The sequence below is a fragment of the Gavia stellata genome, chromosome 7 (genome assembly GCF_030936135.1).
Source record: "Gavia stellata isolate bGavSte3 chromosome 7, bGavSte3.hap2, whole genome shotgun sequence".
NCBI classification, from domain to species: Eukaryota; Metazoa; Chordata; class Aves; order Gaviiformes; family Gaviidae; genus Gavia; species Gavia stellata.
In genome coordinates, this window is record NC_082600.1 from 27,051,923 (window position 1) to 27,079,706 (window position 27,784).

The 27,784-nt window shown below is 51.8% G+C and overlaps 2 protein-coding genes across 2 annotated transcripts; one reads left to right on the forward strand and one right to left on the reverse strand.

Moving 5' to 3' along the window:
* Positions 1-243: 243 nt before the first annotated feature.
* RPS6KL1 (ribosomal protein S6 kinase like 1) lies at positions 244-7,562 on the forward strand. Its single transcript, XM_059819736.1, has 10 exons — positions 244-481; positions 677-801; positions 1,635-1,727; positions 2,540-2,587; positions 3,323-3,455; positions 4,816-5,745; positions 6,581-6,670; positions 6,825-6,907; positions 7,196-7,291; positions 7,401-7,562. The coding sequence occupies exons 1-10, from the start codon at positions 244-246 to the stop codon at positions 7,509-7,511; spliced, it is 1,947 nt and encodes a 648-aa protein (XP_059675719.1). The 3' UTR covers positions 7,512-7,562.
* Positions 7,563-10,413: 2,851 nt separating this feature from the next.
* Positions 10,414-27,493, reverse strand: DLST (dihydrolipoamide S-succinyltransferase). The gene is made up of 15 exons (XM_059819308.1): positions 27,425-27,493; positions 22,595-22,628; positions 21,205-21,253; positions 20,102-20,157; positions 19,678-19,752; positions 19,227-19,282; positions 18,418-18,529; positions 17,757-17,912; positions 17,383-17,468; positions 16,675-16,772; positions 13,774-13,904; positions 13,435-13,508; positions 12,502-12,585; positions 11,788-11,955; positions 10,414-11,294 (listed from the first exon to the last, which is right to left on the reverse strand). Exons 1-15 carry the CDS (start codon positions 27,491-27,493, stop codon positions 11,160-11,162), a joined length of 1,383 nt encoding a protein of 460 aa, XP_059675291.1. The 3' UTR covers positions 10,414-11,159.
* Positions 27,494-27,784: the final 291 nt, after the last annotated feature.

The following is a 27,784-nucleotide window of genomic DNA, read 5'->3' on the forward strand; positions in this document are numbered from 1 at the left end:
AGCGCGCGGCAGCGGCGGCACGCGGGGCCGGCCCCGCCCCGCCCCGCCCCGCCACATCTGGCGGCGCCGGAGGATGCGGCCGGCTGCGCTCGGCCAGGTGCGTGCCCGCGGGGGCCCGGCGGGGGACCGTGCCGGTCAACGGCGCCGGGCACCGGCCGGCGAAGGGGCCGGGGCGTGCGGCGCGCCTCGTCCGCGCGTCCCCGCTCCCTGTCTCCCGGCGGCGCAGGGCGGCAGTGCGGGGCCATGAGCCGGCCGGAGGCCGAGCCCTGCTCCCGGGCGCTGGCGCAGGCCCGCGTCTACCTGGGGCAGCTGCGGAGCCGCGTCTCCCCGGCGGGCCCCGAGGGCGGCGGGCGGCGGGACTACCTGGTGGAGGCGGCGCGGCAGCTGCGGCTGGCGCTGGAGCGGGACGTCAGCGAGGACTACGAGGAGGCCTTCAACCACTACCAGAACGGCGTGGACGTGCTGCTGCGCGGCGTGCAGGGTGCGCGGGGCCGCCTCGGCGGGCGGGGGGGCCGGGGCACCCCTCCGGGGGGCGCGGACAGGGGGCCGGGGCACCCCTCCGGGGAAGCCAGCGGGGAAGCCGGGGCATCCCTCTGGGCAGCGTGGCCGGGGGACCGGGGCAGCCCTCCGGGAAGCACAGCAGGGCCCTCACGCCCGCCCTCTGCGCCGCCCGCAGTCGACCCCAACAAGGAGCGTCGGGAGGCCGTGAAGCGGAAGATCACGCAGTACCTGAGGCGTGCGGAGGAGATCTTCAACTGCCACCTCCAGCGGGCTGCAGGGGGGGGCAACCCCACCGCCACGGTGAGGGGCCGGCGTGGGGCAGCACGGGTGGGGTGGCAGTGGATCGGTGGCACTGTGAAGCCGGGGGGGGCGGGGGGCACATAAAGCAGCCCCGGTGAGCCTCCTCGACCACCTCTGCCAGATGTCACGGTAAGGTGGTGTAGATAAAATGGCAGACCTATCAGCTGCAGAGCGTCCCAGCATGCCGGTGGCTGTGAGGGAGCTGGCAGCTCATAGCCCTGCCTGGAGCAAAGGGCTGAGGTGGGGCCAGCTTGCCTGAGGCGCTCCCGGGACCCCCCCCACCCCGAGGTGCGTATGTTTTAGCTTGCGGCCATCATAGTAAAAATGGCCATTTTTGGTAGGATTGAAGCCACTGGGGGAAACACCTTGACAGATGTTAAAATTGTCATCTTCCCTGTCCTTGTTCCCATCTGGATGGAAACCAAAGACGATGGCTGCTTGCTGCATTGTGGGAAGGAGGCAGTTAACGAAGGGAGAGGGGAGTGAGGCAGGGTCGGGGCCTGGTGAGAAGGATGAGAAGAGAATGGCAACTAGTTTCTTGTACAGATCCCCTTAGTGTTGAGGCAGTCCAGGTCCAGGTGTAAATTTTGGAGTGACTTTACCTCTGCTGCAGGTGCAAGCTTTCCCTGAAAACTTCAGAAATCCAGGAGCTGGCCAAGAAAACAGTCCAGCTAATGTTAGGAATCAGCTACGACAGTTGGAGTGTTGTCTGTGGATGTTGACCAGCCTGGCAGTATTGCTGACCGCTCTGGAAAATGCGGGAACTTCTCCCACCCGCTCTCACGGACAGTAGCATCTCTAGGTCCCTCATCCTCTTCTTCACCACCTTGCAGGGTTACAGCAGCCTGCGCTTCCGGCCGATCAGGACGCTGAGCTCGGCAGTGGAGAACCTGAGACGATGTAAGGTTGTGGGAGTGATCGATAAGGTAATGACTTGACCTGGAACTGGGGGGGGGTGACGCTGGGGCTGGACCAAGGGGAGCATAACCTGGAGGGTCCTGGCAGCTGGGTTGGGGGTGCCGGTCCCCAGTGCACCCACCAAGGAACGTGAGGGTTACCATCTACACCATTCCCACCAAGGAAAATTCGCAGTTGAGGATGCAAGACCCTTTAGGAGTTAGTTGGGAAACCTGTTGATGTCCCCATTCCTTTTGCTTACAAGATCTCCCAAGTTATTTACAAGGAGGTTGATTCATCCAGTTCTTTCCCCATGCATGGAATCGTGCTTGATGTCTAGGTACCGTGATGGTGGACTCTTATGGATAATCTAGACTTCAGCAGAAGACAAGCTGTACGGATGAATCAACTCATTAGGAGTTTGTGATCTTGGAGTGAAGATGGCTTACCGCCTCCATACACACGCTGGCACGTTGCTCTCTGCCGTTCACACATCTCAGTTTGTCAGGACTGATGTGGTCCTCCTGCCCTGCCGTGGCCCAGGTGGGCAGCCCGGCACATCCCACGGAGCCCAGAAGGAGCAGTGCAGAACACTTCGTTGTGAAGGAAGCAAAAATGGTGTGGGAGTTACCTCTTTAATCAACTGTCTACTCCCTGGCTATCTCATTTCTAATAACCTGTGTTTTGTCTTTCAAGAGTAGGGGTTTGAGCACCACCAAACTCCTCTAGTTGGGTGGGATTTTGTTGTTCCAGAGTTGAGTCCCTGGGTCATTCCTGTAGGCTGTGTGTTGGGGTGGAAGCAGTCACCACTTCTGACTGGTACTGTATATACTGCTCCCAGGTGCAGATCATCCAGGATCCGGCCACTGGTGGGACCTTTATACTTAAGGTGGGTGTTTTCAGTTTCATCTGCCTGCTTCTCCCTGTCATGCTAGAGCCTCCTCGTCCAAGCAGATGGCTGGGGCAGGTGAGAGGATGAAAAAATATCAGGTCACAGAAGCATTAGAGGAAGTTCATTGTTCATAAAGCTTCTTTTGGCTGCCTCAGCCATCTTCTGTGGTCGGAAGGGAAGTGGTTCTCCTCGGTCATCTGTTCCTCTGCCTTGTAATGCTGCAAGCCAAGCCTTACACCCATGCTAATCTGGGTCAACCCCTGAAACAGGTGGTGGGTGAGGTGTGGTCAGTACAAGTCCTAGGGCATTTTCCAGTGCCCTTGGAACTAAAAATAAAGGACTTTAATAATTGGACAAGGAGGCTCTGGCATGACAGGGACAAGCATCAGTTCCTGAAGGGAGAGGAGAGAGGGCTGGGATGATGGGTTCCCATCTGAAGGAAGTAGGGGCAGTAGTGGGGGAAGGCCATTGATCTGGACTAGCAGTGTCCTCTGGGTACCGCAGCGCAGGTGGGGAGCGCTCTGCCTTGGCAGAGCTTTGCGGAGCCCTGCCTTGTCACAGCTGGGTGCTGGGGGCTGACAGCTCCATTGCAGGTGACGCAGGGGGACAGCCATGGGGCTTAGCAGATGGCACGCTACCTTTCTGGCTGGCCTCCTGCCCTGCCAGGTGCTAGGTTGCAGGAAGTCCAAGCCTCTACTGTGCTGTAACATCCATCTACCTGTACCTCCTCAGAGCCTCCCCAAATCCCATGTTGAGACCCGTGAGCGACAGACCATCATCCCTCATGGCGTCCCCTTCATGGTCAAGCTGCTGTGCTACTATGTGAGTGAGGACTCCATCTTCCTCCACCTGGAGCATGTGCAGGGTGAGTAGGGACAGCATTGCCTCCCATGTGTGGAGCATCCTGCTCTTATTCCCAGCCTCTCTTTCTTTGAAGTCTCAAATACATTTCTTCTGCTGGTTTGGGACTGTTTTTTATAGTGACAGCACAAGCTGTCCTCTTCACAGAAGGGTGATGGGTACCAGGGCTTGGAGACTTTGTGGAAGGAGCTGCTCAGCTGTATTGGGGATTCTGGAGGTTTGGTAAGAGCTGAATGGGGAGGTAACCTAGAAATGGGCCTGTGGAGACCTACAAGAAGAAAGAGGTTGTGTGTGTAGTGGTGTTATATGCGAACTAACCTTAGGGACTGGGGACCACCGAGTCCCATGGGAGGGGAATGGTCATGTCTTGAGGTAAAGAGGTTGGTGTGGTCCAGTGTCTTGAAAAGAAAAACCTCTTCATTCTACTGGCATTGTTTGTCCATGACAGGAAAGTGATGGAGAAGGAGAACCAAGTGAGGTAGTTCACCTGGATGTTGTAGAACAAAACAGTCTTTTGATAAGACCTTTATAAAACATTTTTTGGTTACAAAAGAGATGCCATACTGGATTTTGAGATCAGACCAAAGACAGGAGATGGAGAAACGGGGCATAAAGTGCAGGGAGCACATTGGGGTTTGGGTACAACAAGGAGGCAAGCTTGGGGCTTGTCCCAGATCCTGGTGAAGAAGTGTGACAAGGTGGAGGGTTGTCCCAAGGAGCTGCTTTGCTCTCTGCTGGTTGCGTGGATGTGTAGGGAGCAGCAGCTGGAGTCCAGCAATGACAAATGAAGGCTGACGTGTGTTGGAGAACAGCCTCTGCTCCTCACATGTTGCTGTAGGATAAATTTGCAGAAAGCAGCCAGCAGCTGAATGTGGTGAGGCTGAGAAGCCCCAGCAGTGTGCTGTGGGCTCCAGGGCTCACTGCTCTGGCTCATTGCTGACCCACGGGCTCTGTGCCATGCTGTGGGAGCTCTCTAGCATTGCCGTCACGTGGGGAGGAAAGGCTTTCAAGGGTAAGTGGGGATGGTGGTGGGATCAGGGGCATGTGTGAAGATGTGGCTGGCCTGTGACATGGAAGTGGCAGAGCTGGGATCAAAGAGACCGTGCAGAAGGGGGAGCAGGGCTGCTAAAGGAGGGGGGAATGAACCTTTGGTGTGCCAGGTCCCACGGGAGGTGTGGTGTTGAGCATGGTGTGCGTGTAGGGCTGGGGAGTATTCTGCATGGACTTGAGCTTTGCTGGGGAGATTAACGATGCTTGGTCACATCCCCAGCGGGCCTTGTCCTGTGCCTGAATGGGCCACGTCCACAGCGGGGGAACCAGGGATGCTTTCTGCCCCATCATTTATTCTTCTCTCTGCTTTCCAGGGGAGACGCTGTGGTCTCACCTCCGCTCAAAGTACTGTGTCCAGCAGGGCTCTGCCAATTCAAACACTGTTCAAGCCCTGAGGGACTGTGGCAAAGAGGACGACGTGGGAAGGTCCCAGGGCAGCAGCCAAGTCTCCATCTTCTCTGCTCGGACAGGCAGTGGCCCCCCAGGCTCTGCAGCCCGAGTATTGGGAAACACCGATGCCTTGTCCCCTCGGGAGCAGTCCCCTGACTCCATGTACCCTGGTTTGGGGAACAACTGCCGTCTTCGCCTGGCTCCTGCCAGTGGGATGAGGGCTGCACCTGGAGGGCAGGATCTAAGTGTGACCCAGGCTACGTCTGGCATCGTGGACCGTGTTCCAGCAGCACCAGCCAAAGGCCTTGGCCACCTTACCAACCAGGGCCTGGTCATCTATCCCTGGGATGCTCTAACCAGCGTCAAGGGCTGCGTATCAGAGAGAGCAACCTCCCAGCAAGACCCCGGGCCATGTGCCAGTGAAAGGCTTCCCCAGACACCCGGCCCCGTACCAAAGACTGTGAGAGGGGGCCAGCCAGGGGCAGGGGAGCCACTGTCTCAGCAAGTGTCTGAGGTCCCCTGGGCTCGGTGTCTCTTGATCTCCTCAGGTCAGAGGCAGCTGCATGCAGGAGTTGCCCCGTCCAGCTCTGGCAAGCACCATGGGCCTGACCCAGTGGTGTGGGAGCCCTTGCAGGGACCAAGCCTGACCTGTGGCTGCCTCAGACAGCAGCAGCCGCTCTCAGGACAATACGGGTCTCTGGCTTCCCGTGGGCATGGCCCGCGAGCATGGGCTGTGAAGGAGGAGCAGGTGCAGCTGTGGGCAGCAGAAATCCTCCTGGCTTTAGAGGGACTTCACCAACAGGGTGTGCTGTGCCGAGACCTCAACCCCAGGAACCTGCTGCTTGATGCAGCTGGTAGGTAGTGCCCCAGGCTGCTGCCCCGAGGAGAAGGAGGTTGGCCTCTCAGCTGGGAGACTGCCGTTTGCCCCATTTCCAGGGACACGGACTTTCTTGAGTTTGCTTTGGGGGAGGGTGGGAGTCTAGGGAGGTTTGGATGTTTCTGAACCTAGAAGTGTGGTCTCAGTTGGGATTTCCAAGCGGTTATTACAAGAGATGGCTCTGCAGTGGGAGAGTCAGGGGCTGCAGCCACAGGAATGCATTGCCCCTGCTCCCACGTTGGGACTGGCTGCCTGGAAAATCCCAGCACGGGGAAGCTGAGCCCAGCTGAACTGTGCCTGAGGTTAGTGGGATTGCGCTTTCCCCTGCTTGCAGTTACTGCTCACTGGGGTATTCTGGAGCTTGCCCAGCCCATCAAGCCGTGGGTACCACTGTCAGTGCAAGCCGAGCACATGTCTCTGCTCAGCTGGCAACAGCTGGGGCAAAGGGGAGAGCTACAAATTGCTTAGGAAAAGAAAAACGCAGAGAGCGTTGCAAGGGGAAAACTAACTGTCCTCCCTTTGGCACTGCTTCTTTCCTCACTACAGCCTGCCCTGAGGTCCTCGAGCTTGGAGCCTACCTAACCAGTCTCACCAGCTGCACGGGTCTGCTGGGCATCTGGGGCAAGCACTGGGAGGGTGGGGAGGGGTGCGCAGTGCCAGGGCATGCACAGTGCCTCTGTGTTCAGGGCATGGCAGGGACCCAGTCCCCTGGCTGTTCCCAGTTGCGGGGATAGGGCTTGGCTTTGTGCTCTGACCAAAGTCCCTAGCTTCGTCCTAAGCTCCCTGCTTTTGGCTCTGGTGCTACTCTGCAGGTCATGTCCGTCTCACCTTTTTCGGCCAGTGGACAGAGGTGGAGCCCCAGTGCTGCAGCCAGGCACGGGAAGAGCTGTACAGTGCCCCAGGTAAGGGACATGTCCCCTGCTTTCTCCTGCCCTCAGCCCAGCACTGCCCACCAGGGGAGAGGGGGCTTCTGCAGGCAGCAAGATGTGCCTGGCACAGTATAGCCATTGGCGCTCTTGGCCTCCAGCTCTAATGCCTCTCTGGCTCTTTCTGCAGAAGTGGGGGGGATTGCAGAGCCCACTGAAGCAGCTGACTGCTGGAGTTTTGGCTCTCTCTTGTACGAGTTGCTGACAGGAATGGTAAGAGGCAGAAGAGCTGTGTGAGGAGATGGGGAGGGGGAGATAACATAGCACAAGAGCTCCCTGCCATGCAGGGCTGGGAGGGTGCCTTGTCCTGCTGGCACCTCAGCAGTGTGCCAGGTTATGTCAGGTGTGATTTCTAATGCATGTGCATGGTCTCTGGGTGTTCAGGGCCCCGGGTTTTAAATCTTGCTGTGTAGAGCTGGGGTTGTGTGGCGATGAAGGCTCAGCAGGGTGCTCCGACCCTCCTCAGTGTCTCTGCTCACCATCACTCTCTGCCTCCTGCAGCCACTGTCCCAAAACCACCCATCAGGGATTCAACCTCACACCCAGTTGCATCTGCCAGAGGGGCTCAGTCTGGCTGCTACGTCGCTGCTGACTGAGGTGAGGGACTTGGGTGGATGGGAGGGAGGATGGGGCTAGAGGGTCTAGCCTGGGTAGCGTTCCCAGTGTCCCTATCCCCCCATCCTGCTGTCCCATCCCTTCTCTGCAGCTTCTACAGTACAACCCAAAGCGGCGTTTGGGCTCTGGAGGAGGTGGCATGGCGAAGCTGAAGTCCCACTCTTTCTTCAGCACCGTCCCATGGAACAAGCTGGTGGGCTAGGCAGGCTCTCCCTCCCGCAGGGAGCTGGGCACAGAGCCACTGTCCCTGGCACTTGTGACCCCAGGTGGGTCTGCCTGCTGGGGGAAGTTTGCCTGCAAGGGCTGCCCCAGTGTGAGGTACGCATGTGGTTTGGCAGCCTTACATGTTCTTCTGTCTCTCTGCTTGTGTTTGTTGGCATCTCTGAGAGAGGAGGCTGGGATCTGGGCCAGGCTGTCTTCTCCTCTAGGTCCTCCCTGGTGGGGAAAGGGAGCCCAGGTGCCCCCTCCCAGGGAGAGGGCATGCTCCCCTTCTGGGGAATCCCTTGCTCGGCTTAGCACTGTACCCTAGCGCTCCCTCCCTATGGTTTTCATCTCTGCTGCTACCACAGTGACCCCCCTGCTCTGTTATTTTTTGTGGCTTCCAAGTGCATCTCCTCCAAGCCCCACTGGCTGGTGCCTGAGCCCAGGGGCTGTGCCCATGTCTGGCTGTGTGTGTATGTGGGTAACACCTGCGGCAGGGGTGAGATGGGAGTGAGCTCTCTGCTTTTCTCCCCCAGGCCTCTGGAAAGAATAAACCACTCTATCGCTTGCAGAAGTGTCCTTTTGTTTCTGAGCTGGACCAGGGAGGCCTGGGCTGAGCAAGGGAGGGCCCCAAATCTGTCTTAAACCAGCCTCCCCTGCCTGGGTGCTCCATTCAGCTGCCAGGACAGCTGCACTCATTGCCATGCTTTGAGCAGGGTCATTCCTGGTAGAACAAATAGTGAGGGTTTAAAGGGATGAACTCTGAGAACCAGCACTGATGGAAGGAGGAGAAAAGTAAATACAAACCAGGATGGGAGAAAAAGCAGCGTGAACAAAAGGTGTCTGCTAACAGCCCAAGGCAGAAGTGGCTGTGCTTATTTGTGAAAGTTAAAGCCCCAGGCTGAAGGACAAGCAGGCAATAGCAGCCCTCCTGTCCCATTGCTCACTCCCCAATAGTAAGGAGTTACTGGCACCACTGAAATTTTTCTGTGGCTAGCTGGTTCCAGCTCCTGCTTGCCACCAGCAGTAACACTCTGTGCCTTGCTGACAGCCTGGCTGTCAGGCAGCAGCTGGAGTGCTTGTCCACCAGAGGGAAGCAGAGCCTGGGAGAAACTCATCTCCCACCCCAGCAAAGGCAGGGGACACCTCAAAGGCTGCGCAGAAGCAAGAGGACTAACCAAGGAGCACACCAGATGCTGGGAGCAGCTAAGCCTGGAGCTTTTCCTCTCTAGGACAGCCTGCACTGGCTGAAACCCTCCAGGAGCAGGCTCCCCCCTTGGCTGCCAGCCTCCTAGTCCTGTGATTCAGGGGAGGTTCAGCAGGACTGACTCTTAGACCTGCAGCTGAAGCCACAGCAGGGCTTCTTGCAACAAAGTGCCCTGAGCATCACCCAGGAAGGTCAGAAAGAGGAAGCTTCAAGCACAGCAGCTGCACAAACCTCCTACAGCAAGCCCCAACAGGGCAGATTAAATAAAGCAGTTTGCTAGGCTGCATCATTTTAAGAGCTTGACTGTAAATTCCAGCCCTAGGTAGTTCAAAGGCCTCATTTATTGCAGCTCCAGACTGCATAGAGGAATTGGCCTTCCCCAGGCTCATGTACAAAGTCAAGGTGGGCCCTCTGTATCCTAAACCAGCATGGGGGACTAGGTGCTAGCTGCATTTTTTAATCAGAACCTTCTCTTTCATTCAATTTATTCATGCAAGAGCAGCCAGACTCTTTGCCCTTCCTTTACAGCACAGGGAAGGGGTTTTTCCTCTCTCTCCTCCTAACCTTCTACCTCAACCAGGGACAGCCAGAGGAAAGTGACTCCATGCACAGATTTGTCCATAGCTGCCTGGAAGCCATAGGAACCAGTACTAGGAACTGCTCTCCCTTTTGTCAGCACGCCAGCTGTGAGCGCAATCATTTTCTGTTAAAAGGGTCTGCCTTCCTCACTTGTAGTCAGGAAGGGCAAACCATTCTCTGAAGTCGATGTCAGAGCTGGAAAAACCCTGCCATGATCCAGGAATGATTTTGTATTGTTCCAACAGGGACAGCTCCTTGGGGAAATGCTCTCAGCACCACAGACAGCTTTGGCTTTACAGTTCTTTGATCTTGTCTCCTTTCTCCCACTGCAACCCTTAACAGCCTTTTCCCTGCTTTTAGGATTTACAACACTCCTGTTGTATCAGGGAAAACCAAAACTGGCTCTACACCGGTACTTTAAGAGCCCGTCTCAGTTCTCCCTCTTGGCAATCATGCCATTTAGCAAATACTGGGATTTCCTTGCTGTCTGTAACAGTTCTGTTGCTAGACCACAAAAAGGATGATTTCCAGCCCTGAAAAACCTAATCTTTGCTGGGAAGAGCCAATTCTGTGCCAAAGAAGGGTCTGAGGACAGTAGAATTCACAGCCAGAGAAGCCTCAATTTAGTACCACACTAGGGATGGGCCCAGCTCCCATTCCCTTTTCTCTCACCATCAGATAACAGGCTTCTTACGCTACACTAGGGATGCTGCCAATGCCCCATTCTTTGCCCAGGAGCTGCTGGCTGCCCCCTCAAACACACCCCACCTCAGAGTCATTGCCCAGTTTTATTTCATTTAAAATCCGCTGTGTTAAATATTTTAGTTACAAGTTTGTGTAGAGGGTAAGAGTAATAGACTCTGCAGGCACTAGCAACCCCCTCGCTCCTCAATACATGTGTGCGCTATCGGATTAAGGACTGCCCCCCTCCCCCCAAAACCAGCAGCCTTGGCCTGGCATATACATTACACTTAAAGACCTGGCCCCCCCCCAGCTGTCTCTTTGCTGGTAGCAGGCCAAGCCCTCGCACGCAGGAAGCCAGCAGTCGGATCCACCCTCAGTGAGCTGTGATTTAAGGACAGCTGCTGGGGGCTGGTTCTTACCCCCGTATTGGGCATGTAATGGTGAAAGGGTTGTCCCCTCAGGAACAGTGCTACCTCCACCGAGGTCACAGGCTTTGCTCACTCAGACATGAACGTTCACGCCACAGCGACCAGGCTGGAGAGAGACAAATGATCTCCAAGGGAAAGCAGGGGAGCTGCCACCACCGTGTTCCTGTTTGTGGAGGGAGTGTGTGTAACTAGGGCACTGCCAGAAGCACGACACCTACCTCAAACCCTGCTCTGATCAAAACCTCTGCTGCAAGCGGCCTGGGGTTCCCAGACTGCCCTTGCAAGGCAGATGAGTGTGAAATGCCTTCAAGCAAAACAGGGACAGAACAGTGGCCTTTCCTCTTCTCTCCCCCCCAGGAACCTCAGTGCTAGGAAATAAAGCTGAACCTGCCTTGGAGCAGCAGGGAAGGGTACCCTAGCACAGCAGCAGCAAGCAGTTTCCACTGGTATAGGACAAGCTAAAGGTGAAAGTTTGGTGCTGTGAGGGAGAGGATGCCATATAGATGGCTCTGGAAAGGCAGTGCCATTCAGTGGTTGGCTCACCACATAGCAATCCTCTTGAGAACCTGAACCACCTTTAAACAGAACAGGAAAGGAGGTAGGAGCTATCCCCACAATTCCCTCCCAACAGCTCTGATCACAGCAGAGAGAGGGAGACTGGAATGACCCCTGCCAGTTCCTGAATGCCCTGCATTGCCCCTGCTGGTGCTGCGGCCCTGCCCTGGGTGGGTTGTGTGGGGGTGTGGCTGCTCTACAGGTCGAGCAGCAGCACGCGGGGATCCTCCACTGCTGCCTTGATCTTGCGCAGGAAAGTCACTGCCTCTCTGCCATCAATCAGCCGGTGATCATACGTCAGCGCCACGTACATCATGGGCCGCACCTCAACCTGAAGGGGACGAATAAGACAGGCATTAGTGAGCTCAGCCCTACTGCCTGCATGATGCCCTCCTGTGAATTCACAGAAGACCTGGCTTTTTCCCACCCTGAACCCAGGGCTCAGGCCCTCCTGGGTATGTCCTGTCTGGCAGGATTACCCACCTGCACACTGACCACCGCCCAGGCTGGGTCCACATCACACAAGACTAGGTCCCTTTCTGGAGCTGTTCTCTATCACAGAGGCTACAGCCTCCTCCTCCTCCCCACACTGAAGCAGACTATCCCATTTTCCCCATCACGGATAGGACAAGGCCCCCTGCACACTTCAGTCAAGTACCAGTGCCAGCAAAGCTGTCCTACACCCATTAGTCTCTGTTCCTCTTTCACAGTAAAGCCTTTTAGAAGTTGACACCAACCCCCTACAAAAAGCACATGCGCTATGGTGCTCATCCTACTGAGTCCTCCCCTCTGTTCACTGAAACCTCCTGCACAGCTCTACCTACCTTGCCTCCCACAGCCACAGGCCTGTCAAAGATGGCATGCATGCCTAAGATAGCAGACTGGGGTGGGTTAATGATAGGTGTCCCAAAGAGTGACCCAAAAACCCCTCCGTTGCTGATTGTGAAAGTGCCGCCATCCATGTCTTCAATGGCCAGTTCATTTTTCCGTGCCTAGAACAAAAAGTAAGGTCTTAGAAAGCCACACAGATCACAGAAGGCAAAGGACAAGGGTTTGGACATTCACCCTCTCCAGGAATAAATGCTGATGGCAAGAGCTTCACTTATTGATCTGTTTAGCTGAAAACCAGCACGAATTACTTGAAAATGCATCCTGTCTTTAGATCTGAACATTTACTGGCTTTGGGAAAGGATTCTCTTGCCTTCGCTTCCAACTCTGGTTTTTGCAGGAGACAGACACAGGGACTTCTACACCAGGGCAGTTCAGCCTTGGCCTCTAAAGACAAAGGTGAAGACACACCATGTCACTAATGCATAGCTTGTGGTCTTCTGGAAGGGTAACAAGTAGATAGGCCTGGTCCTTTAAGGCACGGGCATAGCTACAGCTGTAACTGGATCACCCCCCCGCAGCACAACTCAAGTGTGTTAGAGGTCAGAGATGACAACACAAAGTGACTGAATCAATTCATGCCTATCGAGCACCCCCAAATCCTCCCATTCCTCGCAACCCTTTTCACAGAAACCTCCAACTTTCCTTACCTTCTCCCCCAACTCGTAGATAGCACGCTCTATGTCAGCAAAGTTCATGTTTTCTACATTCCTAATGACAGGGACCACAAGACCCTAGGAAGAAGCAAACTGCGTGATCAGCAAATTCACCACAGTGACACACAGATAACTGTTATTGGGCAGGAGCCTGGCCTCAGCCCAGCAGAGTTCCTGCCTCCTCCTCAGCCCACAGCAGGTGGTTGGCAGAGCTGCCTCACACCCTGGCAGCCGGGAAACCTGGCACGAGACACACCAAGGGCCGACACTGTAAATGAGACATCTTTGCCTTTGTAAGCCCATCTCATAAAATCAACCAAGCCTGTCTGGATCCAGCTCCACATCCATAAAAGCAGGTGAGGCACTGGGCAGAATTCAGCTGCCACCTCTTTCTAAGTGAGAAGAGCAGAGTCCCTTTATGCTGGACCTCCCCTAGACTTTGGGAGCAGTGACAGAACTTCAGTCCTGGCCAAACCTCTGCCTCACAACAGAACCAACTAATTCAACATCTGTATCTCCATCCTATACTCTCCCTGGACAGGAACATCTCTTTGAAGCAGCAATGCGATTTATGGAAATGGTGGGACAGCACAGGAGGGTTACTCAAAGGACAGGGCATGCAAAGCTTTTACTGTCTATGCCATATCCTCATGGGTCCATGAAAAAAAGGGTTTCCCTAACTTGGCCCTACTCATTAACCACTGAGATCTATATTGACCTTGTTATTGTATCTCCTAGTACAGTGGCAGAATATTCTTGGTCCTCCATCTTCTCCCAAAACCCATCTCAGCAGTCCACAATGTATCAGATGTCTCATTTAGAAGATCTGTCTCATCACTAAGTTTCTGCTGCAGAGGAGCTCAAAGTATATGATCGTCCCAGACCCAAGGCTGCAGGAATCATGGCCAAAGCATCTGCGGTACCTACCCGGGGAGTTGCTACAGCAACACTGATGTCCACATAGTCCCTGTACACAATCTCTTTGGTTGTGTCATCAATCACTAGAAGGAGAAAAAAGCTGTGTTACACATGCAGTACCCAAGATCAAGGGCTCAAGAGGCCAGAAGTAGCCACAAAATCCTAACAACTTACATAAGTGGCATTAGCAAAATCAGCTGCAGCACATAGGACTGTCCCCCCTTTTTCTGCAAATTTGACTTGCTTGCCCAAGCTATTAGCCCGGCATGGACTTGGCTACCTGCTTTCCCCCACTCTGCCACAGTCACTGGTGAGATGTGCAACTCACCAGCAAGGGTGACCACTCACCTGCATTCACAACGGGCTGGTCCTGCAGAGCAAAAGCTGCAGCTTTCACAAAAGCTGACATAAAACCTAGCTTCAGGTTGTGCTTTTTCAGGAAGGGATCCTTGTGTAAGGCTCTCATCTCCCGGATGTTGCTGCAAAGCACATGGTAACGCTGGTCAGCACGGAGTCCAAGAAAACACTGTTCTCTCAACTCCGTAATAGATTCCAGTGCCAGTCCAAGGACTGCAAAACCTGCACCACCAACTGGCAAACCCCCAGCCTGCTGAAAAGTCCTTCAAATGTCACAGGTGAAATGGGCTGAGCGTGGCTCTAAGGACCCCACCAAAGGATCTAACAGAACTGGTCCTGGACCACAAACTCAACAGGACCAGGTTAATCTGCTTGGCCCACACTGCCAAACACAAAAGCAAGATGGGGCATGGCCTATTTCCTGCTTAGGCCTGATGTTGCCACCGATTCTCTGGAGACACCACTGCCTATACCAGTGCGGCACCGCAGACAGCAACTCCAGGTGTGGCTGGGCCAACCCCAGGAGGGTGAAAAAACAGGAAATGCCAAGAGCAGAAAAGATGCACATGGTGATCAAGGCAAAAGATTTCAACTATTGTGCAAGTCCAGTGCCAGCCAGGACGACGATGCCTCCATACCCAACTCTTTGGCTTTGGGAGTTGAGTGAGTACGAAAGAAATCTTCCCAGGTGCTATGGCAGTGGGTGCCAGCCCATCCACAGCCCTCAACCACACTAATCATGTTTTCCCCACTGCTTCTATTTATCAGAACTGAGGCCATTTACAAAAAGTCAACCAAGTTGTGGCTACAAGCTCTGGCTATTCTAGGCTAATACCAGATGCTGTAGAATTGCACAGTCCATCCCTCCCCCCTCCAGAGTCCTTGAGTCTTTGAAGAGACAGTTTCAGCAAGGGGTAGGGGTCTGTTTTGTTTTCCTGCACCTAACCTTGTTTAGGGCTAGGATTACCACCCAAAGACATTAGTGCCTCCCAAGACACAAGGACTGCAGCAATGAGGACGAGGTTTGCTATGAAACTGGCTCATTATGGCTTCCTCCTTTCAGACACTGACCCCCCGCAGGAAGCCGGGAGGCCCCAGCATAGGCCCTCACGAGTCAACCTCACAGCAATCAATCCAAACCAGATTACCGATGCAATGAGAGCCTGAGGCCAGTGTAAAGCGACACCTCAATGAGCCTCTGAGAGGAGATAAAGCTGCAGCACTTCCCCTCCAATCAAGACTATTTTGCCAACCTTATTGTTCTGAGACACAAATATTTACATGTTTTGTCTTAAGGAGCAGAATAGGATTTCACAAGGCAATTTGATTTGGGCACAATTTCCCCTTAATGCACTGTAACATAAGCTGCCCCCCTCCAAAGCCATTAGTGCGCTCAGCCCACCTGCCCGGAGGGGATGGGGAAAGATGCTAGTCTGTCTCTGGAAAGCTGCACTATCTGACAGCAAGGGCCTCAGGCCTATGTACTGCTCACCTGAAAGGCTGATGAGCTCTGGGGAACCACCTCATGGGAAGCTAAATATGCCCACCTCCAACAGCAGTAACCTGGCAGGACGGCAAAAAGCAGATGCTCCATCTTGCTGACTGCACCCTCAGCAAAGCAGATGCTCCATCTTGCTGAGTGCACCCTCAGCAACTTTGCCGACGGCACCAAGCTGTGTGGTGCAGTCGACACACTGGAGGGAAGGGATGCCATCCAGAGGGACTTTGACAAGCTTGAGAGGTGAGCCCGTGCAAACCTCATGAAGTTCAACAAGGCCAAGTGCAAGATCCTGCACATGGGTCGGGACAATCACAAGCACAAATACAGGCTGGGCAGAGAATGGATTGGGAGCTGCCCTGAGGAAAAGGACTTGGGGGTGTTGGTTGACGAGAAGCTCAACATGAGCCAGCAGTGTGCGCTTGCAGCCCAGAAAGCCAACCGTATCCTGGGCTGCATCAAAAGAAGCGTGACCAACAGGTCAAGAGAGATGATTCTGCCCCTCTACTCTGCTCTCCTGAGATCCCACCTGGAGTACTGCGTTCAGCTCTGGGGCCCCCAACACAAGAAGGACATGGACCTGTTGGAGCAGGTCCAAAGGAGGGCCACAGAGATGATCAGAGGGCTGGAGCACCTCTCCTATGAAGACAGGCTGAGAGAGTTGGGGTTGTTCAGCCTGGAGAAGAGAAGGCTCTGTGGAAACCTTGTAGAAGCCTTCCAGTACCTGAAGGGGGCCTACAAGAAAGTTGGAGAGGGACTTTTTACCAGGGCACGTAGTGACAGGACAAGGGGTAATGGTTTTAAATGGAAAGAACGTAGATTTAGATTAGATATTAGGAAGAAATTCTTCACCATGAGGTGTGTGAGGCACTGGAACAGGTTGCCCAGAGAAGTTGTGGATGCCCCATCCCTGGAAGTGTTCAAGGCCAGGTTGGACGCGGCTTTGAGCAACCTGGTCTAGTGGAAGGTGTCCCTGCCCATGACAGGGGGGTTGGAACTAGATGATCTTTAAGGTCCCTTCCAACCCAAACCATTCTATGATCTTGGTGTCTCCTAACAGCCACTACACAAGTGACACTAGTCACTCCTGCTCTTATGCTCAACATCTACCTGTCCTCAACAAAGAACCAAACAGATGAGGAATCAGGTTGCCCCTTTTACAAGCAGCAGATGACTCCCAAGGAATGACAGGCTGTTAGGAAGCTATGTACCCCTCACACCACAACATGGCACTGATGAAGCTGCACAGACAGTGGTACACACCTAAGAAAGAGGTCCCAAAAGACATGTTGCCAATCTCTCCAAAGAGAATCAGCAAGGTCTTGGCTGCTATTTAAAGATGACTGTCTGCATCTATTTGTAATTGTAAAGCGAAAAAGAGGTCTGCTCCTCACCTCATATCGATCTCATTGAAAGTGGTCAGCATGGCACACGTATTCTGAGCCTCTTTCAGCCGCTGAGCAATACGCTGACGCATCCTGTTCATTTTCACCTGAAAATTAAAAAGACATAAGCAGAAGCTGCCTCAAGTTCATCCAAGGGGCAAAACACAGAAGAAACTCAAAATGCCCTTCTTCTTGCCATCTGGTTGACTAGTAATGGATGCCTAGGGTCAAGGTTTTCACTCCAGGTCTCCCTGAAGAGCATGACAGGATGAGGAGCTGATTTCACTATGAAGCTGCCCAGCTCAACCCACAGTTTCCAGCATGAGGCTAATGTGAGAAGAGCAAGACTGCTAAAAAAGCAGGCTGCTCAACCATGTTCTCTTAAGAATGCACAAGGCAGGTGCAGCAGCCTCAGTCCTTTGCTGAGGGCTTGTGGACAGACCAAGCAGATCACACTGAGCCTTCTGTGCTCAGTCAGGAGAGTTCAAGACAAGACTTTTGCCTAGAAAAGACCTGGGTCAGATTGGACCTGGCTCTTCCTCCACCCCATCCCTAAGCAGTGCCCTCATGTGGGGCACCTCCCCATCTGTCACAGCCCCACTGAGCTGGGTGTGAACAGGTAGATATGGACACATCCAAAAAGCTCGAGGCTTATGCCGGAACAAGCTGTCACCCACCAACAGAAGTGCTGGCAAGGCCCCTACTCCCGCAGCTTACCCTATGCTCTGATCTGGCACCTTTGCTGGGCACTGCCTCTCCAGGAGGGGCTGCCGCTGGGGCTGAAGCCGGCTTCACTGCAGACACTGAGGGTAAAGAACACATCAGTCAAAAAGGGAAGCCAGGGCTTGATCGCAGCGCCCTGAGGTAGAAACTCCTTGTGAGCTCCTTGCTCAAGCAACACAGCGCAGAAGCAGCCTTGAATTGGGCTGCGCCAGTACAAGGCATAGCTGCGCTCTCCAGTCTGGAGCATGCAGTGCAACAACACAGGGAAGCCTTCACCATAAATGCCAGACTGTTTGCCATCTTTAACCTTACACACTCTCCCCAAGGAAGAGAGGCTTGAAAATAGGAGAGAACAGCTGCTGCCTCACCTGGTTTGCTGTCGATGGGCTGAGTTGACACAGGCGGCACTGGTGGCATTGTAGTGGGAATTGGTGCTGCGGTAGGGGCAGGAGCAGCTGCAGCTACAGGTTCAGGGGCTGCAGGAGGAGGAGGGGCTGCTGCTGGTTTGGCCTTGGCAGGAGCAGCTAAAAGACAAGGAAGAACCATAAGGGCAATGACAGCTTCCACTGTCAGGGATCTCCGAGTCCAACCAACATGATAAAAGTTAACTCTCCGACAGAGTGCCTTTATGTTCTCAGCACTATGGAACTCATAGGAGCCACCACAAGAGGATCCCATGGTGAATGTGTTTTACTCATCGACACCCTAGATCTCCTCACTGTGCAGGAGACTGGATGCTAAAGAAAAGAGGGCGGAGAAGAGAGTTATATCAGGGGAATTCTCAACTAATTTTAGCTTAGAGCTGCAGTCTCCTCCAGAGGGAGCAAAAGGAAAGTTTCCCCCTCAGAAGGACTAAAATTATGCTTTTCTAATGGACAACAGAATAGGAGTTTTTTCTTCCAGCTACAGAGGCAGATGGAGGAAACATTTAACATCTCTCAGGACCCCTTCTAAATGCCTTGCTTCCTTCTTCAGAAAAAGATTGGTGGAAACAGGAAGGCCTGCGCAAGTTACACATGCCTGACTTACCTCCAGTTTTCCTGAGTTTGAACAGAGGTGTCCCCCCTTCCACTTTGCCACCATCGGGTACTAGAAGGGCTTCAATCACACCAGCTGCTGGGGCTGGAACTTGCACTGATGTCTGCAAAGAGGAAAATCAGTGAAATTCCCCCGAACACTGGATGGTGAACAAGTGCCCAAGAGAAGATGCTAATATGCACAGATACATACTGTAATTTGGCACAGACAGCAGCTCTGTCTTGCACCATTTGCACCAGTTTTCACACCCTCCACCAGGATTTTTTGCCAATACTTAGAAGTTTTAGGAGATGCTGGCAGTGTAACGTATACTCTGATGTTCCCGCTCCAGGGTACAATCAAGAATTGACCCACTGCCAGCATCTTCCTGACAGCAACACTGGAAGCAGAACTTGGCAGGGAGTTTTAGCAAGAATTTCAAAGCTTAAGAGTCCTTTAAGGAGTGATAAACTTAAAGGCTAAATTTAAAACAATCTGAAGACATCCTGTGGCTCTGCAGATTTCTCCTCTGTTTAAACAGAAATAGGTTTCAAAGCTTAGAGCACCGAAATTGGAAGGAGTGGAATTGCAGCTCCAACAAACATCAGCACCACTTATGCTTAATCAAATATATGAGGAAGGAAGAGTTATCAAAGAATTCTCACTTAAGGCACAGCCAGCTTTCATACTAGTTGAGAAAAACTTTTCTGCATGAAGGGAGCAGGCAGGGCCTGCAGGCTCTAGGAGCTCTTAGCGGGAGAGGAGCCATATAGGGTACCCGCTACAGAACTAGAAAAAGTTTTGGTCCAGAAAACTCCTACCTTGTCTGTTTCAATCTCACACACCACTTCATCTTCCGCCACTGTGTCTCCAACAGCTGAACGATAGATATGAAGACCACTGTCAGGCGGGAGGTGTGCTCCAGCCTCCCCTCTTAACCCACAGCAGTCTCCCCCACTAACCCAGAATTTTCTCACCCCAGTTCTCCACAAATTCTAAAGAAAAGTCTAGCTCAAACAATCAAATCTACTGCACAGAGTCTGATTCCACCTGGTTAGACATCACCCTTCACCCAACATTGCCCACGACAGAGAGGTGCTGACGCAGTAACTGCAATCCTTACCCCTTAAGAGAATTGCAATTAATCGCCTCATTTGTCACGGACTGAAAGGCACAGAGCAGACTGTCAGCCAGTGAACTACAATCCATCCCTGAGCTGTCCAGTGCAGCAGCAACAGTGCCCAGAATTTCAGGGAAGAGGCAACTGCTTACCTTTCTCCCACCTCACATCTCCTTCTGTGACTGACTCTGCAAAGGCTGGTGTGTTCACCGTAACCACGTCATCCCCTGTGAGACAGACAGACAGACTTGAATGCATTCAGAGCTCAAAACTTACGGCATTGCTTCATTCTTGTTGTCAGGACTCTAGGGAGTCAACAGATGTCAAAAGTTGGCCTTCTCCTTGCTTCAACACTGATTAACATTTAAACACAAGAGAAATTCCCATCCAACTTTCACATTGTGACAGGAATGCCAGACAAAATCTTTAGGGCCCCAGGACATAAACCCTCAGCCATCCATCGAGGTGGGACAGCAGTGGGCATAGACCAAGGATGGAAGAGGTAGCTTCAGCTGTTGTCAGGTCAGCAACAGGTAGCACAAGAGCCATTCCACTGACTCCTGACTTTTTACTTACTACGTACTGCAGTGGTTCTGAAGTAACGGACAGTGAAGACACTGGAGCTATTTACTCTGCAGAAAGAGAGAAAGATATGAACACAGAAGTACGTTCCTCTGCAGGCTGCTGGCACCAAGCTCAAGTACAGAATTTACATTTGCTTAACTGATCTGAAAGGCTGCTCAGCTGTTCTGATTTATTTGTTCCAAGGGACTCCTACTTACTGTTCAAGCTGCAACAATCCCACTAAGAAAGGAAACATTACAGCTTACCATCACTAGTGCTCTCAGAAACTCAGTGAGAACCGACATTTATGGAATTTTAATTTAGGGAGACAACCCAACAGAACCCCTGATACTGATAAATACTGATAAAAGGCTGACCTAGCCAGCCCACCCTACACCCAAGACCAGAGCAGTAACCATTTTATACCTCCAGATCAGGACTGTCATCTCTACAGAAGTTGCTAGATTGCGCCAAAAAAAGATAAAGCACCATAAAATGCCTATGGCAACACATCCAAGAGACAGCTATTTCTCTCCACCAAGTCCCTTAACAGGGAGCTGGCAATCCCAAGCGTTCCAAAGGATTTTTTTTATACCTACTGACACCGCATTTGGAAACCTGAAGCAAACATGCTTTAGCATTTCCTCTTAACACAGGCTACTTGGTGCAAACAGACCAGTATTTCAGGCTTTTATGGATGCGCTCTTAAGGTTATTTCCCCAAATACATTTTTACAAGACCACCTCAGCATTGCAAACCTTGCCATATGAACAACAGCTCCCTGAACCACCCCACTTTTCCTGACAGAAATCCTACCAGGAGACCACCACAGAGCAAACAAGACTTCTAGTCAGATAATCAAAGGGTAGAGATCCATTTATCACCAGTCTCCTCATTCCTGTCCCCTCCCTGCCTCGGTATCTGGTTCCAAACAAAGCTTATTTTCTTTAAGCATGCCACAATTTCTGACCTGCAAACCCTAGATTTTTTTAGGGCTAGCTCCACACCCCTATGATGTGCACAGGGATTTTATGACAGCCTCCCAGCCCCCAAATCTTATCAGGGCTAGAGCAGCCCCAGTCTCTCCACATCACAGCTTTCCTGGGGATACTTACAAAAGCTTCCTGCTGTTGGTGTAAGCCAATCCCTGGCTCCCAGCCACACCTGTGAATGAGAATGGTGTTACCCCACAGGAACATTGTCCAGCCCTCAAGTGTCCCTGTCAGGTAAAAGAGCGCAGAGGACACCACTGTCCACCCTGAAAGAAGCTTGGGACTAAATGGGGAATATAGTCATATATAGGCACCTCAGTGCCATCAGACCTGCCCAGAACTTGCCAAGAACAGTGGTCTTGTCTTCATCTAGATTTACAGAGGTGGGGAAAAACAGTTATATCTTGACCTTAGAGCTAATGCGGGTAACTTTGACAAGGGCGAACAAAGCAGCAGCTACCCCAGTCAGAACAAAACTAGGAAACAGCTATGAGGGACACCTCCAGGACTGCTAAAAGCTCAGTTGCTGCTGAGTGATCCTTACCAATACAAAGGGCTTCCTAATAGAAGCAAGGCATCAATCCCCTAAAAGGCACCCCCAGGAAGCCTCACAGTTGCATGGACAGGTAAGGAGGAAAAAAAGAATGAAAACAGGGTATAGGGCAGAGTAGCAAGCCACCATCATCCCTCTTCTCTGTTCACCCCCTGTCCCAAGAACACTTCCTTTCCAAAACTCACAGCAGAGAGTTTCACAGCTTCTCAGTTTCACATACACCACTGTCCCCACACTGCTCACATGCCCTGACACTGCAATTTTTATTATTAACTGAACTCCTGTCCTTTGTCTCTTTCAGGGCACTGGGCAGCTTTCCAGACTGATCTTAAAGAGAGTCAGCGTAGCAATTGGAGAACATAATTATCTCAATTACACAATGCCAGAAGGAAGAACCATTTCCCCACTTGATTTTTAAAAAAAGCAATAAAATTTTGACACCACCCCTGACTAAAGAGCTGATATTGGAATTCTAGAAACCGGAAAAGGTAAGCAGATTTAACTGGTTTCTCAAAGTGGAACCCGAAGTGAGTGATGTAATGCTATATAAACACAGTACAGCTAGAAAAAAAAAGAGCTCTGGGAAAATCCAGTTTAAGCACCAAAGAGGAGTTCACAGGCATACTAGATTTGACATGTCACTTAACATTCACCCATCATTTTCAAAGGACTTTATTAGAGAGCTAGGCTCTGCAACAGCATATGCTTCAAGCACTGCAATGCTTGAAATACACTGTGCTGCTGCTGTGAAATCTTCACCAGAGTACCAGAGTAGAATGGATTGGGCAGGATGTACATTATGCAAGAGAGGCACTCACTTGGAAACACAGCTCATTTCACCAACTGTTTCTTCATTACATGATTGACAGAAATAAACCCCAATCAAACCTATCACCCATTTCCATCATCAGCTCTGTTCTGTCTAGCTAGTTTGAAATGAAATAAAAGTGTAAGACTCACCAGACAGAGAGCATCTTGCCAGAGCACAGTTCCCCTGTCAGAGAGAAGAGGAACTATCAGTATTCCAAAAAGGCAGACCCATCTAGAAGGATTTTGGTTTTTCCACGAGACCTGGATCAGAGACGGGACCCCCATTCCCATGCTCCAGACTGTAGGCTTGCTACTTTCCCATAGTGAGCAAGAGCGGGAGATGGTGAGAGAGCATCTACACCCTTCTCTTTGCTTTGTCTCCTCCCAGGATGCCTTCCTGTGGAGTGATGTTAAACCTGATGCACCTGCTTCTCAGTTGTGGCTCCAGCTGTTTTGACCTTCTCGTGCACACTTTCCTCTTTAAGAAGGAACAAATTTCTAAAGACTCATTCACTAAAATTTGCTATGAATGAGGAAGTCAAGGGTAGCTACTAGATACGACGAAAAAACATCCCATGATGTTTACTCCTACAGTCATGAATGCAGCATCTGATTTTTTTTTTATTTGTTTGTTTTAAGGCTATGGAGCCTTTGAACTCCCGAAGGCCAGAATATCCCTCGATGGCAAAATTTCTACTGCCTTCAGTGAGCCAGGAATTCTACTTTCTGGTGATGTTTCACTTTATACCCACATAATCATTGACTGCATTCCTAGATCAGCGTAATATTCCTCAAAAGTAAAAGACATTTCAAGATATTCCACTTACTTTCCAGATTGTTATTATACATTCCTCTAGCACCGAACCTGCAGATCTGGAGAACCTAAGAACTGTCAAAAACTTCTACAAAAATACCACAGTAACCATGAATAAAATGCAGTTAACTTGTTTAGAACAGAAGCTACTCAACAGCTCAAAGCACCCTTATCCAGCAACTAAGGTAAGGGGTAAAAATTAGATTTCATTCACATCTTCAGTGTCTGAAGGGAAGTTTGTGTATAAGCCCTGATGTCAGCTTCACCAGAGCAAGCAGGGTGGGATATAACTGATCTTAAATATCAAAATAATTTGTGGAGCTGTGTGTGCTAAGACAACATAGAGATCAAGGACCAAAGACATACTTAAGCTTGTCACACCATCTACAGGACTGAGCACTGCAGCATGCAAAAATACATTCGGTGAACACTTCATATCATCAAAACTACTAACAGGCCTGGAATCGACCCCTTGGCAGTCTAATTATGCAAACTTACTGATGGATTTGGCTTCTCGGATATTAACGCACAGTCAACTCACTGATAGATGGGCAGTTCAACAGGGTTATGATTAGCTGTGCCGAGGATGCAGGCAGCCAGGATGACTTGCTGCTAAGCCAGCCCGGGTCTGGCAGAGCTCAGGACCTCCAGCACAGCACCATGCAGCTACCCTGCTTGCCGGTCCACTGCAGGGACCAACGATCCTGGACCGACAGTCCTGCAAAACTGGCTTCTGGCAGGACCTGCTGGAGCCCCTACCCCAGGTCTGGCTGGGGAAGGAAACGCAGGGAGCACTGTGCAGACTTTGCAGAGTCATTGTCAATGCTACAACACTTTATCTTGGTGCAGCACTGGCCCCCTGCTAACTCAGATCTGGTTTGTGTAAAGCCAGCTCTAAGCTGGAATCAGTAAGACAAACTTCAACTTAACTCCGTTTGGTCAAGCATCTAAAGCGCCACAATCCTCAGCACATATGTTAGTTCCCATATTGATCAAATTCTTCCCACTTCCTGTAGTGTCCCAGATAATATGAAGTCAATCACAAATAAAATATCAAGTGACCTGAGCTCCCCTCTGCCCATTAATGCTTTCCTGGGTGCTTTATAAAAAAAGTGGTTAAAGGTATTCCTAGCATCCCAGACAATAACTTCTTAAGAAAGAGGAACAGCCTCAGACTGAAGCAGAAACAGCCAATTTTATTTGCTCAGGACCAGTTTACTGTAAAGTTAAAAAAAATTTAGAAGGCCTGTCCTAAAATAAATCATTGTGATTTATTTATCTGCAGCTCTCTTCCATGAGAGGTGTCGAGCCTGTTCCACAACTAAGGAAAAAATTGGTATAATTCCACCCTTCTGTCTTTTAGGTTAAGAAATGAGGGAAAGAGCTCTAATGTGAGGAGAAAGCCACTAATAAAAGATAACTGAGATTCCTCTGTCTTGTGTTCTGCAGAACTGCTGTGTATCCACCTCTTAACTACAGTACCTCAGAGATGCATGTGCAGCTCTGGGAGATGCCTGACAGGGCTGTTTCCTGTTCCGTCTTTCCCTGAAGGAATCACTATGATTGCACCTGTTCCTGGTATCGGTAATCGGCCCTCTGCCTGATCTTGGAGCTTCTTCAGTGAAAATGGAAACATTTAGGTTTTGCTAGCTGGCATTAGCACTTTGGTTCACTTTAAAAAGTAGAGCCTTCCCTTGGAGAAACAAGTCTTGGTCTAATTAGCTAGTGACTCACGTACCAAGTGATTAAGTTTTCCCCCACGTTTCACATGACTTCTCAGAATTGTTTTTATAACTGTTGTTATGTCAAAGTGACCCTGGCACACAGCGTCCCAGGCCACACCTTTCAAGGAGCCGTCACCTTCCAGTAGGTCACAACACACTGAAATAAATTATGGAATACATCAGCTAAAGCAACAGCCTGTATACCTACAGATGTCTTCTCCAACAGTGCGAACAGAGACCAGTTCAGGTAAGGACACTAACTGAACGGGAGGGTACAGTTAATTTCAACAGGGGCAAAACAGAAGCCCAGTGCCAGGCAGCCCTGACGACAGGCAAAGCAGCAATCAGTTCTTCAGCCCTGGCTTCTTCAAAGCAAAGAAGCTGCTGCTTTAACAACAAGGATGAGTGCAAACCACTGCTACACACAAAAAATCCACTGCATGTCTTTCATGGATTTTAACACAATTACATATAGCATGGCAGGGCAGATGCTAAGATGGGATGGAGATAACAATGCTGAGTGGTAAAGGATACTGTTACTAAGACGACAGGCTGAGAACTCCACCAGCATGTGGGGAGGACAAAACATGGAAGAAAAAGTTCTTTACAAACTCTTCCCCAGATAAATAGAAGGACTTGATTCTCAAAGCACTGAACGCAGCTCCTGATCAAACCATCTTTTTTCAGACTAGCTCTTCTCTGGGCTTTTTCAGGTCATCCTTCAACAGTTGCCTCGCACCCCCCCCCCAAGTCTTACATGCTCAGATGCAGGCTACTGATGCACATTTATGACTTCTACTTGATATATGAATCCAGGACCTTTTCCTCTTTTACGAGATCATAAAAATCCAGCCAACCCTTCCCTACCCTTGTTGTTTCTTGCCATCTTGCCGACTCCACTGTTGTCCCATTCAACCATACACTTCTGAATTTTGTACATGTCTATTGCTCTCACTTCTCCCATCAGAGGTTTGCCAGGTTCTGGCATTTCTTTCTGGCTCTCCAAAAAGCCTTTATTATCCCCTTCGCCAAAACTTACTTCCCATATCCCTGCTCAAATGGAAATCAAACTACTACCACCATCTTGACTTCTCAACTTTTCTAGTACATCTAACAGGTTAACTAAAATTATCTCCCCCTCCTAGTACTCAGCTATAACCTCCTGTAACCTCCTGATTTGCAGACTAGTTTTATAAAAGGTTTGAATGCTCCATCTGGCTTTCCCCTGTTCTGTATAATTACACAGCACCACTAAGAGCTGACAAAGCTTAAATATTGTTAAAATGCCACTTAAATAAGCTTATTTTAAACTGCACTATAATCAATTTGTATCTACATGTATGTATAACAAAATATGACTATATAGTTAGCTATGAATTGTTTGTAGTGCAGTTTTATATACATACACACATATTTATAAACACAAATCTGTTTGTAGCGCCCAGAGACAAGCATTTAATATACAACAGCCCTACAGGGAAGCAGGACATAGTTAAATGTTCAACACTGCAATTAGCTGTCAACACTTGCTCGCTGACATTCACACGATGGCTAAAATCAAATTCATGCTCTAGGGATTCAGCTAGTCATCTGGAAGAGAACTGATCTTTTTCCTCCTGTAGGTATGCATATATATGTACGTATATGCATGCATATCTATATATATGTACATAAAGCTGTGCATGTTTGCTATTTAAACGGAAGATGTGTCCAGAAGTCAGCCAACAACAGAAACCAGCCGGCCAAGCAGTGCTGGGTGTTGATTTAGGTAGCTGGCTGTGGCTATTAGACTCTGCAAACCCAAGCTACTGCCAGCACAAGTTACTGCCGTTTGCACTGGTTCAACGACTGCTTTGAAACTTGAGCACAGGAATTAAATAAAAAAGCAGACACAAGTTTATGTGCCGTTTCTGCAGCGGGCTGAACCCGGCCGGGGAGGGTCTCCGCCGGCGGAGGTCGGTGGGGGGTGTGAAGCGAGTCGCGGCTGCCAACAGAGAGGCCCCCCCCAAACGCTTCAGCCCAGCGACAGGCGGGGACGGCGGAGCCCGAGAGCAGCGGTTTTCAGAATGTTTTCCCGTCGGTCAGCTCTGTCCGGTGCCGCAGGCGAACAGCTGCCGCCGCCGCCGCCGCCGCCCTTACCGACGGGGGCGGCGGGCCTGGCCCGGGGCGGGGCGGTAAGGGGGTAGCGGCACGCGCACCGGCGGCGCCGGGCCCAGGAAGAGGGGCAGCGCCGTGCACACCCCAGCCCCTCCCGGGGCGGGGGGGCAGCCCCGCCGCCCGTGCCGCCCCTTCCTGCCCTCCCCCCCGAGGCGGCGGTGCCTCGCGCCGAGGAGGCGGCGGGCGGGAAAGAGGGGGACGCGTCCCAGTGCCCTTGGCGCCGCCGTCCCCGCCCGCCAACCGTCGCCCTCCCTCCCCGCGGCCGGTGCCCGCGGCGGGCAGTACCTGCCGGAGGGCGCGCAGCGAGCGGCCCAGCGCCCGGCCCAAGCAGCGGGACCGCCACAGCAGCAGCATAGCGGCGGCGGCGGCAGCGGCGGCGGCGGCGGGAGGAGCCGGAGGGCGGACACCGGAAGCAGGCCCGGCGCGAGCCGGAAGTGCGCAGGGCCAGACCAACCTCTCCGAAACGGGGGGAGCGAGGCCAGAGGGGCGGCACCATCGCGGGCGGGGGGTCTGGGACAGGCCTGGGGACAGGCTGTGGGGCGAGGACAGGCCTGTGGGGTGAGGACAGGCGTGTGGACAGGGTTGTAGGGCGGGGACTGGCCGGGGACGGGGTTGTGGGGTGAGGACAGTCTTAAGGCAGGGGCT